General features: G+C 43.2%; 1 protein-coding gene and 1 pseudogene across 1 annotated transcript in view; both read left to right on the plus strand.

Annotated features, from left to right (window-relative positions):
* The window catches only part of frmpd1a (FERM and PDZ domain containing 1a), a 44,337-nt gene extending 38,460 nt beyond the window's left edge, over window positions 1-5,877 (plus strand). Inside the window, exon 16 of the mRNA XM_030719670.1 lies at window positions 608-5,877. Coding sequence (XP_030575530.1) covers window positions 608-4,068 — 3,461 coding nt within the window. The 3' untranslated portion in view covers window positions 4,069-5,877. The remainder of the gene's footprint in view (window positions 1-607) is intronic.
* Window positions 5,878-7,700: 1,823 nt separating this feature from the next.
* Window positions 7,701-17,760, plus strand: part of LOC115773201 (multidrug and toxin extrusion protein 1-like) — an 11,897-nt pseudogene continuing 1,837 nt past the window's right edge.

Consider the following 17,760-nt stretch of genomic DNA (forward strand, 5'->3'; position numbering starts at 1 on the left):
TATAATCTTCTACAATTAGATTTTTGCTTTGATTTTTATATGTTTGTTAACATTGATATATTTATACTCAAAGAGGACCTGTTATGCTTTGTGTCATTGCTCTAGCTTTAAATTGCTCCAAATCTTTGTTTGTACTTTTGCATCTGTTTGAGGAAAAGGGATTATACTTGATATGGTCCTCTCAGGCCCACAGCTGTGAGCAAAAAAGCACCTTTAGTTTTTTTATTATTTTGATTTGAAGCTCGTTTCACAGAGGATGAGCTGAGGGGCTCCTCAAGGCCCAGCATAAAATGAATAATGGTTCATTTTGAACTGTGAGTCATGCAAAGATACTTTAGTAGAGTGAAATAAAAACATGAAGCTGGGAATGAGCAGAATATATCCTCTTTAAGTAAAATATACTTCTACCACCACGTTAGCCCCAAATTAGAAATTTAGAGCAACATTGTAGCGAATCACATGAAAAGAATTCTTTTCATTGGTGCCATCATTGAAGTCACTCACTGCTAGAATGTAATAACTAGAATTATTTTATGAGCTACAGCTTCTGCAGCTCTGTTTATTGTGTATTAGCTGATCTTTTCATCTTTTTTTTACTATCTTACAGATATTTGCACAGAGATGAAGCTGGACTTCCTCAGCACACTCAGTCTCAGTGATATCAGAGTCTCTGTGCCGGACACAGCCATAGATGGAGAAACAGAAGGCGACAGAAAAAGAAGAGAGGATGAAGGAGGAGGCAGAGAAACTTTGTTCCAGCTCAGAAAAAGGTCGAGGAAGCGCCGTTCCTTCATGGAAACTGATTACACCTCCAGGGTGTCGTATCCAGAGCCAGATCCGGAATCAAAGCAGGCTCTGGCCTCCAACCAGTCCCATAAAAAACTTTTGGGAGTCATCAGTGATGCCCAGATGCTCAGTTCAGATCCTGAACCTTCAGAGCAAAGCAAGAATCCCAGCCCCACCGTCTCCTCACTCACTCACTCTGAAGGGGAACCTGCTCAGCTCGAGTCAAAACCTATCCTGTCAACACGCTGCTCACGTGGATCAGGCTCCTGCTCAGGGTTTGGTTCTCACGATCAGACTAGAGACCCAAAGCCTGCCCCCAGAACCAGAAAGCAAGAAATGGAGATGGAACCTGATGCAATGGAGTCCAAATCGGTCACCGATCTGATGAAGGCAGTGTCTCCCATCATCACTGTTGTCCGCTGCCGGGTGGATCCAGACGGGAAGGAGAGTGCCGACCGGAGGGGTGACGGAAAGGAGGAAGGGGAGGGGAAAGAGGAGGGGCCAGAGCCAGAGGGTATGACAGGGAATGGACCATTCACTAGTCATATGTTTTTGCAAGAAATCACTGAACAGAAAGGTAACGAGGAAGAAGAGAAGAAAGAGGGAGTTGGAGGATTCTTGTCCAGCTTGAAGAGACCACTTGTAGGTACTCAGACACCACCAGAAATCCACACACTGTCTCCATATTTACCAGAGGGGAGTAAAAAGGGCAGTAATGGCATTTTGGTGTCCAGTTTGATTGAACCAGAGATAAAAAATCCAGAGGAATACATTCTTAAAGGTCCCTCATATTCACCACCACCACCTCCACCTTCATCCCCTCTACCCCCAATACCAGTCCTTCACAACTCCCAGAGTGGCTGTCCAGCGAAGGAGGAAGGACCCAGCGAGTACACAGAAACCCAAAACACAACTGCAGTTTCAGATTATAAGGAACACGATCCAGAGACAAACAATCGCTCTAACAAAGAACGGGAACGCGCAAAAGTCACAACAAGCGCTAACGACGACGACGCCATCGGGGCTGTGACCGCCAGCGACGAAGTTACAGACAGCACCAGTTCTGACAATGTCTTTGATGATGATGATGATGATGATGATGATGATGATGATGAAGTGAGTAATTCACTAAGTGACAAGAGAGATGACAGGACTATAGCTACAAAGTGTAGAACTAATTCAGCAGGTAAAGGCGGGTCACAAACCAAGTCTCTTACAAACTCTGGAGCTCACATAGGAATTCATTCTGATTACACTCGTGCTATAAACTCAATTACAGCAAAGCTTGGAGCTGCAACAAGCGTCACGTCTCCTACTTTTAATTCAGGTGCTGGGCTGAAAGGCGAGATCACATTATACAATGCTTCAAACCAAAATGTGGACAAACCCGGAAGCGGAACCACTATGCCGAGTGCTGAAGCTAAAGACAGTTTAGCTGATCCTAAGCTAGCAAAGACTAACACAACTGTGATCCAGGATCTTTCCAAACAACCTGCTTCTCCAATTCATTTCCTCTTCCAGACCTGTTCCCCTGCCATCATGGGCCGATTATCTGCATCAACTCTTAGGGGGAAGATTCAACAGTTGCCTCTATATTTATCACGATCCCAAGAGTCTCTCAATCAAACAGGGATTGGGAATATGGCCCAGAGTCCTGCTGAGGACAACAGCAGGGACAAAGCAGAGGTCGCCATCCAAGTAACAGATGTTAATGATGTCACACAAACTGTTGACTTAGAAGTGGGCGCGACTGCTGAGTCGGTGGATTCGGATGATTCGGATACAACGGTCACAGGATCAGAGGTGGACGGGGAATTTTTTGTAGACACAATATTGGCAACGAGTTTTCATTCAGGGACAGAGGTGAAGGAGGTCAGCTCTGAGCTACCTGTTCAGACTGAGCCTAAGCCCCAACATCGAAATTTGTTGTACTCTGGACCTGACAAGGACACACCAGGACCCATAACAGTGCCCCCAACCTCCGTAGTGAGCCAACTCCAAAGAGATGCCACAGGTTTAAAGATGGACACTCCTGGTCCCATAAAAGACGCTCCAGAACTGAACATCAAACTCACAAGTCCAGATGAAGACATACCAGGTTATAAAACAAGCAATCGATCACCTTCCATCCCTCCTGCGATAGTTGTGACCACAGAAAATCTAAATGGGCCCAGACTCACTTTTCAGCCGCAGAAAGTAAGAAGGAACAGTAGCGACAGGCCTTTGATGGGCCTTTGTCGACCTTCAGAGAAGGTTTCAGGCTCACCAAAAACACCTTCCTCAGGCTGCAGAGTGTTCACTATCTGCGAGGATCCAACAGAGACAAAGACCCAGGCCGAAGTGGTGTCTGCTCCACCCTTGAAGTCTGAGTTCGGCTGTGGTTCTGTGCTAGCGTCTGGATGTGACTCGGTCGTAGAGGGGGTGCAGGTGCCGCTGGATGCTTGCGGTTGCCCGGCGGTTTACACAAACTGCTTCAGCAGTGAGGACAGCTTTGACGATGAGCTGACAGTCTACGAGTTCTCCTGTCGCACACAGAGCAGTGGAGTAACGCAGACTTCTGAAGCAGGTCTTCCTCTAATGACCTCTTCTCCGATTCACTCTTTTCTTTCCACTTCCTCCTCCCACTCCCCCTCTTTTCCTCGCTCCATCCTTTTTTCCTCCTCTACCTCTGAGCTCAGCCCTCTCCTCTCACCTCTCTCGGACACCTCTGATTCTTTCACGCCTCAAACGCACAAGGAGACCATCAGTCGGCTGGGTCAGCAGCGCTACCCAGAACCTCCCACGGGTTTCCAAGTACTCCGCTTAGATGTGGACCAGCTTCTTTCTATCCTGGAAGGTAGCAATGCTGACCGATCTGTAGGAGGTCACAGAGCTCGTCACCCAAGAGAAACCTGCCCTGCTCACTTTACAGAGAACAAGAGGGTGCTCCAGATGGAGGCACGGCGGCTGATGTCAGGCTGCCAAAAGGTGGTGGGGATTGGACAGAGCCCAGAGGAAATGCTTCACTCTCTGGCCGACAGTTTCCGGACCCTGGTGGAGCTGGCAGGTGTGTGTCTCTGGTTCTCCGGGTGCGACAGGTGTGACCGGAGGAACACAGAGGCCGTTGCAGGTCTGGCAGATGTGGCCCGCTCATTCAGGGACTTTTGCCTGGCGGCGGAGCGTGCCAGCAGCAAACGCAGCTGCCAGGACCTGAGCACGAAGCTGCTAGCCAAACAGTGCACAGCACTCACAGCCTCAGTCTTCTGCCTCACTCAGCTGTTCCGCACCCTCACCGCACTATGAGGGGACCACAGCCCTTCAAGAAATGACCTTCGGCCTTGCAACCTGTGGCGTGCAGCTCCACACACAAGGTCACCGGTGAGCCCACAGCTGCTGTAGGTGTGGGATGAGTGTGACCTGGGACTCTTGGCAGTGAAGCTTGCGGTGCTGTTCAACAAAAGCTCAGAAGCTGGAGCCCATCTACAATTTTTGTCTGGTTAACGAAGCAGAGATCGCCGAGGTGCATGTGGTGACTGAGCAGCTGTGCACAAACTGTAGCAAACCAACCAACCAGAAAGCCAAGAGCCAGACTGTAGAGTGCTGCAAGCTTGCATTCCAGTATTGAGGAGCTAATGTACTTGAATGTATTCTATGTTATTAACTGTTTATTTATTGATTGATTGGTTTATTTAATGAGATACTGCAGTTTGTCTGAGCGAGAATGTCAAGGAAGAAATTTGGAAATGTTTACAGTCACAGCTTTAGACAGAGGCGCAGCGGTGTGTCAGAGTAGTGGGCCTTTTTCACACATGCACAAGCACACATGTAACTGACACAGAGTAACTCTGATTCATCCATTCATACACTGGCCTTTTGTTCAACTGACTGACCATTTTAACTCAGTTTCCTCCGATCATCTGACTGCAGTTTACAGATTCTTATATAGTATATCTTTACATTCTCCAGGATGTCAGTGAGGACTTTTTCTGAATGTTAATGTTTACAAAACCAAAAAAACTAGTGTGGGACATGATTTGAGGATTTCAAGCCTGAAGCCATTTGCTATTTTATAAACCTAGTAGTGGAATGCTGATGTATGCGCGGTATAGGATTTTATGAAACAACACATTCAACTTTTTTGTCCTTTTGCAGAGACGTTTGATAGGATCTGTGGACGTTCGTCAGCTGTTCTTTCAGTTATTTTGTCTTTGACTGAAACCTCCCGGTGCGTGGTGGCATTACTGTTACAACCCCCCTGTAGTATTTTCCATATATTTATTTATTTTTCTATATCCTGCAAGAATCTGCAGGCTATAGAAGATGCTTTTACCAATGGGCATTTATGGTATGTGATGTAGGTCTGTAAGAATTTCAAGTCTTGAGTTTGAGCTCTGAGGATGCTGAAAGAAGACTGACTTGAACTAACCTGTCCCTTACACTAAGTGCATTATGAGAGATTTCCCAGTATGACCACAAACATGACTTAACCGGTGACATCGTTTGGCCACAGAATGCAGTACCCGTGAATAAATGTGTGAGCTTTTTCAGCCTTTGATTGGCACGTTGTGTAGGCTGGTCAGATCCAGTGATTGGCTCACAGCCTCTTTTTAGATTTCTTTGACACGAAAATTATGTGCAACACCGATTTGCATCAAGTTTATTATTGTGGATAAGCTGTTTGTATGGCAGCATTTTCACTGGGAATGTTTTAAAGGCTTGATGCACACGAGACCTGCATGTTCACTGGAGAAATAACTAGCGAAGGTAATTTCACCGCTTCAGTACCGGGGATACAGAAAATTGCTAACAGTGTTTCTCTTTATGTTTATAACAGCAGCTGAAACACTTTTATTCACTTGTACTGTTTTGTTTCATTTGGTTGCAACATGATATTTTCCGCTGTTATTTTTTTCCAGTTTGCAGCAGTTTCGTCATGATCTCCGTGTACACGTTTTCTCCAAAAGGAATGATGGAAAACCCTTTTTTTTTTTTTAATCATCTGTGCTCACAAAGCATGCTGTTATAATCCATAAAATGCATTGTTGTCTCTTCAGGGATTTTATCTGTGAATGACTGAAAGATGAAGTTTGCGCTTGCTTTGTAATGCTCAATTCCCACCATTAAAAACTATGTTATGATCTTTTTATGATTCCTTTGAGTGTTCATCCACCAGTATCTTTGCTGAGTCAGACGAACAATGCAACCAGGAGTGCAAATTCTGGATGCAAAACAACACATTTTGACACATTCCTTAATCATAAAGGGGAACTTAGGACGATGGATGTGTGGGATGGTATTTATTGTAATTATTCTGCATTTTTCTCTTGGCTCCATCACTTCACAGTTGAATTTTAAGCCTCAGCTGGCTGTGTTGTTAACATAATTAACGCAGCAGGTGAAGACAGTTGGAAAGGGGCTGATAGTCACCAAGGCAGGAAAAAACAAGGTAAAACTAAATTGTTCAAAAAAGTTAAGGTAATACTCGATGATCAGAGTTCACACTGAGCACGTGTGATAGATGTGAAAGAGTCTGGAGATGCTGTGGCATCTGTCACATGTGCTCAGTATGAATCTGCTCTCATCTGTGAAGACAACAGGGCGCCACTGGCAGTCTTGCCAGTTCTGATGTTCTCTGGCGAATGTCAGTTGCTCTGCAGACTGTGAGCACAGGTCCTTCTAAAGCAGGGATGGGCAATTAATTTTCCCAAGGAGCTGCATGAGAAACAGGGACTGGGGGGGAGCTCAGGGATGGGTAGTCATCAGTTCTGACTGGTTGGGGGTGAGGGGAGAGAGAGACTTTGTGTTGTAAATGTTGCCTTTTTTTTTTTTTAAATCACTGTAGAGCAATACAATAGAAAGCTAATCTTCAAAGGCTTGGTAATATCACGAGACTAAAAGTTATCCTAAGAACAACCATAAAGTTAAACAGGAACTACAAACATGCACAGTTCAAAATAAGTTTTATAACACAAGAAAGGAAGAACAGACAGTCTTCACCCTGCAGACAGTTAATTCTGTCGTTTTGGTTTTCCCTGTCACGTCACATTTTTCAGGCTGTACAGAGAGCAGCAGCACAGCCACCTGCATCTGTTCATGTGGCTGCATTAAATAGTTTTAGCACTAGAGGGCGGCAGTGCCACCTGATACTGGGGGTGCTTGAGGCCTGCGCCAACTTTCATGTTGTAGAACTCCTCAACCAAACTTTTTAATTTATATAATTGTATGCAATAAAACATGGATCTTTAATTTTAGTATCCTGTTTCGTTGCTGACAGAAAATGAAGTAGATCAGAGCCTAACGCAGTGTTTTATTTTAATTTGTAAGATTTGTTCATTTTTTGTGTCTTAAAGATTGTCATTAATAATACTTAAATTGATAAAAATTACTGAACATAAAGTTTGTTTTTTTTTAATTCGGAAACCTGCAGATGTTATATCTGCATTATATCTGCATGTCAGGATCTGGTTATTGTAAACATTTATCATCACATTAACAGGGTTACAAATATTGGTAGAGTATTTAACATTTATAATTATCAGAGAAAGTTACGTTATTTTTTTAGCCTATCAGTATTTCAATATATATTAGTTGATGTGTGAATGAGACGCATCAATTATGAGGTTCAGCCCATTAACTTGGATCAGTTTACGGCGCAGATCTGCCACAGCCAGTATGGCGGACGCGCTGACGTATCACGCGCCCAATGCGGCGTCTACGTATATACGTGTATGTTGAAGACACTCTGGAATAAACTTGCGGAAAGTTTATTCATATTTTTATATATTTATATATATATATAAAGGGCTTTCGATAAATTATCCGTAGACCGCACACTGTTGTGAAGACAGTTTTCATAAAACACACCGCATGCTTTCCGTCAACAGCAGTTCCTCGTCCCTGACGTCATATCTATCACGTGCCTTTTGGGGGAAGCCCGAGGGGATCCAACCTGGAACACCTGCAGTCCTACGCGTCCCAGCTTTGTTGGCATGTTTCCGTGACTGCAGGGACGACCCGGTAAACGGTGAAGGCAGCTCTGGGAATCAGGTCGGTTGAGAGCGTTCCGTTTTTCTGGTTATGGGGGGTCCACCGGCACCGGAAGCAGAACATTTAAACGGAGTGAACGGAGACTGGAATGAACTTCGGTCTGTTCGGAGCTCCGGTGAAGGATCCTCTTCTTGCCTTGAGAGCACCCGCTGTGTTATTCCGCCGGTATACTGGAATGAGCTGCTACAGCTTGTTAAACTGGCAGGACCGGTGGTAAGAGCGGATCCCTCCGTGTACCGTTAGGTGCACTGACGACCCTCAGTTAACTACTTCACACTGGAGAAGTCCCCCGAACAGTACAGGTGTGCAGTGAGCCTGTAGGCTGCAGTGGGAGTCCAGTACTTTAGCCTGTATTTGTGTGCAAGAATAGAGCTCCGAGCTGACTGTTACCTGTGCCCTTTGTGCACCTTCCATCAGATATACTCGCAGCTGTCGCTGGCTTGTTTTGATGAAGATGAAACCTTAAAAACCTGCTGGTTCTTAGGCTGACTCACCTTCTAGTTCTTGTAACAATCTCCTAAATATGAGAGCTTTCCAATCTGGTTATGAAGTAAAAAAAAAAACAATTTCGACATAAGGTCTCCATTTTTTTTCCCCTTACGTTAATTTTTTTTTAATAGCCTGTTTTCTGACATTTGGACGTGAGTTAGAATAAGCTGCTTACTGGTTAATGCTTTGATTTCACATCACTTTTTTTCAGTGAGTATGAGAGTGTGTCATCAAGTCAGTTAAACTGTGATATTGATCTGATCGGGTAAGTAGCAGGGGGGGTTGTTAATCAGTTTCTGCTGTGGGTGCACTAGAGGGGCAAAAATGAGACAACCCCCAAAACAGGAATGGTTTTATAGGTTCAGGCCACTCACATTTTTCCCTCCTCATCTTTTTTTTTTTTTTTTAGCTAGTTTTGCATTTGATTAGAGTCAGTGTCACTACTGGTAGCATGAGGCCATACTTGGAGTTTTCCAAATTAGCAGCACCAGCATTTTATTTTTCGAAGTGTAGGCGCTTTTTTATAAACACAGAGTTGGCCAACATGCAAGAACACTGTTATACTTGTGCAAATATATTTGCATACCCCATTGAAGCACAGATCAAATCATATCCAAAAGAACTTTACAATATTTTGGCACTTCTAAATATTCCATATGAATTTAAATCCTTGTTGGTACTTAAAAAATGTTGGTCTGTCCTTACATCAGTATGAAATGATGAATTTGACCTCTAGTGTATCATTAGAAGCTCAATCTATACTTAAAAAAAAAAAAATAAATAAAATATATATATATATATATATATATATATATATATATATATATATATATATATATATATATATATATATATATATATATATATAAATTCACAGAACATCAGATATTTTAGGCCAGGATAGGATGAGGTGTTGCTTACACAAGCAAATGAAAATTCATCGTAAATGAAATGAAAGCTCTGCACTGAGATTACCTTCACAAAGTCGGTTTAAAAAAAAAAGCGTTTTGATATCTTTTGTTTCAAAAAACTGTTTCAATCCAAACAGTCCTTTATTTAGTTAGTTTTTAAATATCTGCAGGCTAATAATGATGGTGTTTGATTTTGTTTTCCCAGGTCGTTTCCCAGCTGATGGTCTTCATGATCAGTATCATCAGTGTGGTGTTCTGTGGTCATTTGGGGAAAACCGAACTAGCAGGAGTGTCACTTGCAGCTGCGGTAAGCAGATACACTTCCTCTGGATTATTAATGGTTGTTAAAATGTTTGCAAAAATGCTGCTTTATTTTATTTTTTTATTTTTGTAGGTGGTTAATGTCACTGGTATTTCTGTTGGCACCGGTTTATCAGCGACTTGTGATACCCTGATATCTCAGGTTGGGGCCTATTTTTTTTTCTTAAACAACTTCAAAAGGGAGCTTTTGGTATCAAGTTTGTTTTCTTGAACTGTTGCTTATTCATCTGGTCAGTTACTCTTTGTCTGCCTGCTTCTTGCAGACGTATGGGAGCGGTAACCTGAAGCGTGTGGGTGTGATTCTCCAGAGGGGGGTCCTGATCCTGCTGCTGGCCTGTTTCCCCTGCTGGGCCGTCCTCATCAACACTGAACCCCTCTTACTTGCATTCAAACAGAGTCCAGAGGTCTCCAGGTAAGTTTAATAGGAACGAAGGGATCAGAAACTGCAATATGCTCACTTTCTTTGCAGAGTGGAACCATTATGTGTTTGTCTCTCTGACTTGAAGTCTCGCCCAGGTCTACGTGAAAATCTTCATGCCTGCTCTCCCGGTGAGTTTGATGAATTCTGTTTTCCCTCATGATCCTGTGCATCAAGGCACAGTTAATGGTGGCAAATGCACTGTATTGCCAAAAGTATTCACTCATCCATCCAAATCATTGAATTCAGGTGTTCCAATCACTTCCAAGGCCACAGGTGTATAAACCAAGCACCTAGGCATGCAGACTGCTTCTACAAACATTAGTGAAAGAATGGGTCGCTCTCAGGGGCTCAGTGATGATCGGGTGATACCTGTGCAACAAGTCTAGTCATGAAATTTCCTCACTACTACATATTCCACAGTCACCTGTTAGTGGGATTATAACAAAGTGGAAGCGATTGGGAATGACAGCAACTCAGCCACGATGTGGTAGGCCACGTAAAATCACAGAGTGGGGTCAGTGGATGCTGAGGGTCATAGTGCACAGAGGTCGCCAACTTTCTGCAGAGTGAATCACTACAGACCTCCAACCTTCATGTGACCTCTTCTTCATGTGATTCTTTTTCCTGCTCTTGTCGGAGACGGTCGCACTATCTCTCTCTCCCTGCCCTCCCCATCTCTCCGCTTGCTGCTTGCTGTGAGAGCGTCTTTTACACACTGTCCGAATAAGAACAAGATTGAAACATGGATCTGGCAAACTGGGCATTCTCTTGAATGGTTTCCCAGTAAGACTGAAGGCTGTTGGAAAAACAAGCAGCCTGTTCCAAAACAACATTTGTTATCAGGAATTCGGCTCCCCTGCCGGCCTTGGGTTGGCAACCATATCTCTCTCCAGGGCTCTGTGTGCGGCTGCTCTTCCCCCCACTCCGCGTGTGATTTGCGAAGCTGGGTCTGGTGTATCACGGCCGCTGATGAAATTCCACCACTATCAGCGAACTGTTTTGGCTGGAACCTGGCATCTGGCTCCACAGTGCCCCCACCTCTCGTCTCCATCTGCGCCGCTGTCCTAGCTTACATGTGCAAATGCTTTGCTAAGGTGGTTTTTTTGGACCCTGGTATAGTGCTCTTTTTGAGCACTGTACCAGATGACTTTTTTTTTAACCTAACTTCCCCATGATGTGTTGTTTTCTCCTCCTGCCAAGGTAGCGCTGCAAGTCGGCTGCATGACCCCAGGACACATATCCCCCCATGTGTGTGTGTTTTGTGTATTCTTGGATGGTGTTCTGTAACTGCAATTTCCAATGTGTGAACTTGTTCACCCACATGGCAATAAATTTCATTCATTCATTCATTCATTCATTCACCTTCAGATCAGCTCAAGAACAGTGTGTAGAGAGCTTCATGGATGGGTTTCCATGGCAGCTGCATCCAAGCCTTACATCACCAAGCTCAATGCAGAGCGTTGATGCAGTGGTGTAAAGCACGCCGCCACTGGACTCTAGAGCAGTGGAGACGTGTTCTCTGGAGGGATGAATCACACTTCTCCATCTGCCAATCTGAGGGAGGAGTCTGGGTTTGGTGGTTGCCAGGGGAACGGTACCTGTCTGACTGCATTGTGCCAAGTGTAAAGTTTGGTAGAGGGGGGTTATGGTGTGGGGGTGTTTTTCAGGAGTTGGGCTCGGCCCCTTAGTTCCAGTGAAAGGAACTCTTAATGCTTCAGTATACCAAGACATTTTGGACAATTTCAGTCTCCCAACTCTGTGGGAACAGTTTGGGGATGGCCCCTTCCTGTTCCAACATGACTGCACACCAGTGCAAAAGCAGCTCCATAAAGACAACGTTTGGTGTGGAAGAACTTGACTGGCCTGCACAGAGTCCTGACCTCAACCTGACAGAACACCTTTGGGCTGAATTGGAGTGGAGACTGAGAGGCAGGCCCTCTGATCCCGCATCAGTGTCTGGACCTCACAAATGCACTTCTGGTAGAATGGTCAAAATTTCCCATAAACACTCCTAAACCTGTGGAAAGCCTTCCCAGAAGAGTTGAAGCTGTGACAACATATTTAACCTGATGGATTAAGAATGGGATATCACTCAAGTTCGTATGTGTTTAAAGGCAGACGAGCGAATACTTTTGGAAAGTGTATCAGTAATATCAGTAACTTACAGCGTGAAGTTTCTGGGTTTCGGGCCTTTCTCTGTGGGGTTCCTCCCTGTGCCTGCGTGGGTTTCCTCACACAGTCCAAACACCTGCATACTTGGTGTCTTCTTCAGTGAAGTCACTCATTCGAGCCACTTGGATAAGTGGCGAAATGTGTCTCCCACTGAAAACGATACGTCCAGATGAACAGAATCATCAATGTTTTTAAACACAATATTTAACCACTTACAAAGTTTTAGGAACATCAGATGTGATTTCTGGGAATCAGACGAGCAGCAGCAGAGAATTGATGTCACGTTCGACCATCACGACCAGCTGCTTCTTACATGCAACTTTCAGTTTTTTTTATGCTCCAAACATCGACGTAGTTATCACTTTGAAACAGGTGCTGTTTAGCGATTATATCCGGTTTTAAAGCCTTAACCAACCAGCATGACAACAGCAGGAGCATAATTATTGTAACCATTTAACTCTGTCCGCTCCTATTCACCGAGGTCTGCCTCGTGAATGCCCTCCAGGTGAAATGCAGCCACCTTAAGTATCGTTGGATTAACAGGAAGTGAACAAGCTCTCCATAGATTGGCTCTGATTAAAATCTTCAATGTACCATTTATATTTTTATTGTCTGTTTTCTATCTTTAGGCTGCTTTTATGTACCAACTGCTTGGGAAATATCTACAAAATCAGGTCCAGTATCATAACACAAGGCAATAAACATCGTGTATGACATGAGATTTATGGCAATGCTAGGGTAATTTAAATGGACAGAGTTTTTCCCTTGATTGCAGGGAATTATGTGGCCTCAGGTTCTAACTGGAGCAGTTGGAAACGTCTTCAATGCAGCCATCAACTACATCTTCCTCTATCCCCTGGAGTTGGGCGTGGCGTGAGTTTTTATTAGATTAGTGGTGTACAGATACACACAGAAACAGGGCGCAGTTAGCTTTAAAACAACAGGAAATATTAATTTTGTGATTTAGATGGTGAGTCCGAGTATCCATCATTTATACCCCTGCTTAACGTGTACCTCAGTGTCCTAACCATAGACTGTAGTCTTACCATGCTAACACATGCTAACATGCGTTAAAGGTGACCAGATATGCATTTTCTTGTGTCCTGTCACATATATATTGTTGCAGTCAGAGACGGTATGAAAGGTGGTTTCCTGTTTTGAAGCCTCAAGTGGCAAAGAGACAAAGGGCAGAGCTGGCTGTGAAGCCACATGCTGAATCAATCAGAAGTCCTTATATAAGCAGCATATTCCGAATATTCCTTCTTTCTGACTCTTGGAGTGACCAAAATGTACAAAATGCACTTAATGTTTTCTTCAGAATTAACCAATAAACTCAATAACTGTTAGTGAGTTTAAGGGTCCCGACTTTAGTCAACCCTGTGCAACGACCTGGGGCTGTTTTCTATTGCAACCACAGCTACCGCCCCCTGGTGGCCTTTAAAAAGAATGCAGGTTTGAGTCACTTCCACATTGGTTTCACTTTTCAGATGCAGAAGCTTCGCTGCTGTCTGTGGTTACAACGGGGTATGTTCATATGAAACATGGCCAAAATTGTGATGATGTAATGATGCATAGAGCTGTGGGGCTGTGCACAGGAGCCGTACCCACCTGCTGTTCCAGCCCCGTTTGCCAAGGGAAGCCTATGAGAATAAAGTTAGTTTAAAAAAGAGGGGTGGGGGAGAATGGAGCTAAAATGGTTAGGTTTGTGTAGAGAGTCTGCACCAAACCCTAACTGTGTAAAATTTTATTTATCTGATTTTGTTACTTATGTGTTGGCAGAGGCTGCGTAACAAAAAAAAGAGTTTTGTAGGCTTTTTATTTAATCTTAATATTTTACAGTCACACTGAGTTTTTAAAATTTAGATACAAAGATGAACAAAGACTTTATGCATATAAAACAGTACATTAGAGACAAATGTTATAATCAAAATGAAATATTTCTTAACATCTAAATATTTCTTAAGTACCTCTACTTCTATTTTTGCTCTAAATTCTGCTGCTTGTGGTTCTGTTGAAGCGGATCTGCAGCATCCAATGCCATCTCTCAGTATTTGCTGGCTTTGTTCCTATATGTTTACATCTGCTGGAGGGGTCTGCACAGAAGCACATGGGGAGGTCAGTTTTCATCTCCATTTTGTGGAGATTTTGACCACAGCATGAAGACGCCTATCTTTCATCATGTTTATTTTATTACGGCTTCTTAAATCCTGTTTCCTTTTTTTTACTGAACTTTCGGCCTGCAGGTTGGACGCTTGACTGTCTGCAGGAGTGGGGTCTCTTCATCAAGTTGGCCATTCCCAGTATGCTTATGATTTGTTTGTCCTGGTGGATATTTGAAATAGGAGGATTCCTGGCTGGCATGATAAGTGAGGTTGAACTGGGAGCTCAGTCCATTGCATACCAGATATGCATTGTAGCTTACATGGTAACTTCTTTTCACTTTCCCTTTCCTGTTATTGGAGAGACTGTAATATCCGCCCATCCGTACTTGTATGAAAATTGCTCACCTGATACATGCAACCAAAAGTTTTCTGGCTTTGCTGCACATGCTCATTAACGCTCACCACCCCAGGTGGAAAGGCCAAGTGTTTGCACTGTGCTTAAAAGAATGCAGTGCTACAATCTTTGTGCTAACCGGCTCCTGGCTCTAGTTTTGAATTTACTGCGTGGCAGTGGTGCCATTTCACTCATAGCTTTAAACCTGATCCTTTAATGCAGGCATTTATTTTTGTGAAATTTAATACAGTGCATTTACACAGTAACAATGTATCACTATTACTCTCCTTTCAGAGCCCACTAGGATTCTCTGTTGCTGCCAGTGTGAGAGTTGGAAATGCACTCGGTGCAGGAAATCCCGAACAGGCCAAGCTATCCTGCAAAGTTCCCATCATCTGTGCATGTAAGAAATCAGTGCTCTTAAAAAGAAATTAAGGCAACGCAAAGAATCAAAATAAGTAATGATAAATAACTTACAGGTGGTGTTAACACAAAAATCTTAAAGCACTTTAAACATAGAAAAACAGCTCCTGAAAATGCAGGTTAAGAGTTCAGTTTCTCTCTATGAAATGTAAGCTGCTCTCTCATGATGTTTCTTACTTTGTGTGTCCACCACAGTCGCAGTTGCCTGTTTGGTTGGATCTGTTATCATCGCCACCCGAAATGTCATTGGCTACATTTTCACCTCGGAGCAGTGAGTGCGCTCAGACACACTCAGTTTGACTGAAACGTGAATGTTTAGTTGCGATCTATGATGCTTTCCAGAACTGGTTACATAACCCCCTTCAGACTATTACATATTAGCTATCATCATCATCTTCGTGTTGAAGCACAAACACTGAAAGTGAACTGTGACTGATTAATGAGCCTCAGGTATGTTTAACAAATCCCTCAGTTCATAGTTAGTGTTTTCATCCTGTGAGGCAGGCGGACGCAAGGAAACACAAGGAAAAAAAGAGCTACGAGAAAGTTGAGATTTCTGCATTGCTTTCAGTCACAGACAAACTAAATGTAACTACAGACACACAGACAGTTCCTTTCATGTTTTTAGTGAATACACTGAGTAATCAATCACAGTCCAGGCTGAAACAAAGGATGCAAACCTCTGTGCTTAGGACTTCTCCAAAACCTACTTGGTGTTGGATGAGATTTAAAGTGTGGGTATTCAATGCCCCCCCCCCCCCCCCCCACACACACACACACCAGGGTTATTATAGTTAACGAAAACGAACGAAAACTGAAATTGAAAAAACACTGTCGTTAACTGAAATAAATAAAAACTACAATTAAAAGGAAAAAACGATAACTAACTAAACTGTATTGTGAGTTTAAAAAACTAAATGAAATTATTGTAGATTGATCATTTTTCCGCTCTCCGAGTTTAAACTGGGAGCGCCGTCGGGGCAGCTGTGTGCGTGCGCGCGCACGAGAAAGCAGCAGAGTCGCTCTGAACCGACCGGTCCAGAGCGGGTCCACGCTGCCGCACGCTGTGATGAACCTGTTCAGTCCCTTGTGCGTTTCCGTCTACTTTATCAGTGAGAGAATAACAATCAGGAATAATAATCAAAGCATCAATATAAGGACTCACAAATGTCAGCAATTCCTGGAGGGAGACTGCTGTCGGAATGGACGTAAGGAAATGAAGGAAGTGGAAAAACAGGGACAAATATGTTTGCAGCCAAAAAAACTGAACACAAAGAGCGAGGACCAAAAAAGTCCCAGCTTGGCACCGTAGCACACGACCACAAGGTAATTAACACACACAACACACACAGCTACACAAACAGAAATGCGGACATGACGTCGGACACTTCCGTAGGTTGTGTACAGAGGCCGCAAAGACCCTGCAAGTTTAATTAGCGAGCATCTAACCAAGCTAGCTCCAAAAACAGAAGCAGCTTCAGGTGGTGAGAACATCAGGATGCAGCTGGATTTGAGCTTTAACTCCTTCAAAGAGTTTGTTTTTGTCAAACACCACATGTAGGTGTTGTTAATCTACTGCACTGACACTGGAGTTTATTGGGAGTTTATTGTAGAATTTATTGAGTTTGGGAGTTCATATTTTTCTTTGTTTCTCCCTGTTGATGTTCATGTGTGTCCTAATTATTACACATTTAGCATGTAGTGCTGCTGTCTTGTGAACTGTTGGTTGTTGAATATATTTCTTTATGGTATCTTGAGTTTTTATTACACAATAGTCACTTTTGCGCATTGAATCTTGCACCTGATTAGGTATGAAAATACTAAAACTAATACTGAAACTAACGAAACTAAACTAAAACTAAGCATTAAACCTAAAATTAAAGCTAAAAACTAATAAAAATGAGCAAAACCACTCTGAAAACTAATTACAACTAACTGAATTAGAGAAACAAAAGTAAAACTAACTGAAACTAAACGATAATGTAAAATCCAAAACTATTATAACCCTGACACACACACAAATAAAGATAAATTGTGGTTACTGACAGTCTGTTCTTCTCAATAAAGATTGTTGGTGTAAATGGTGCCGTCATCACAACAACTTTGCCGGACCTTCATCGTGCACAGACTGCAGTAAGAGAAGAACATAAAAATGTTGGCTGGTTCTTTTTAACTTCTCGGTTAAAGTGCACGGCACTGTGTGGGGAGGACAAATGGTCATGCAGACCAACACTAAAATCTTATTCCATCTGTGAAGCACAGTGGAGGTGCATCGTGCCACCCCCCACCCCCCAGGGCCGCAGGTTTGAAGCAATAAGATAATGAGTCGAAGCACACAAGTGCACAAGGGATGGGATTATTGAAGGTTTTTGAAAGTCCTGACTTTCAAAAACCTGACTTTCCAGTTGAGATCCTGTTGGCATGACCTGAAGAAAGCTGCTGAATTACATCATCCCTTAAATACTGATAAACTGAGACAGTTTTATAGGAGGGCCAGTCCAAATTTCATCTTCTAATTTCTCATTAGTAGTTACAGAAAATGTCCTGTAGCTACTTATGAGAGTGTTGCTGCAAAGGAGATTCAGCCAATTACTAAATTCAAGAGATCAGTTACTTTTTGTACAGTGGTTCCTCTGTGTATTCATAAAGACTTGACTTTTTTTTTAGTTACTTCAGATTGTGTTTGTCATTAAACACCTGTGGTCAACCATTAAT

The sequence above is a fragment of the Archocentrus centrarchus genome, chromosome 1 (assembly GCF_007364275.1).
Source record: "Archocentrus centrarchus isolate MPI-CPG fArcCen1 chromosome 1, fArcCen1, whole genome shotgun sequence".
In the NCBI taxonomy this organism is placed as follows: domain Eukaryota; kingdom Metazoa; phylum Chordata; class Actinopteri; order Cichliformes; family Cichlidae; genus Archocentrus; species Archocentrus centrarchus.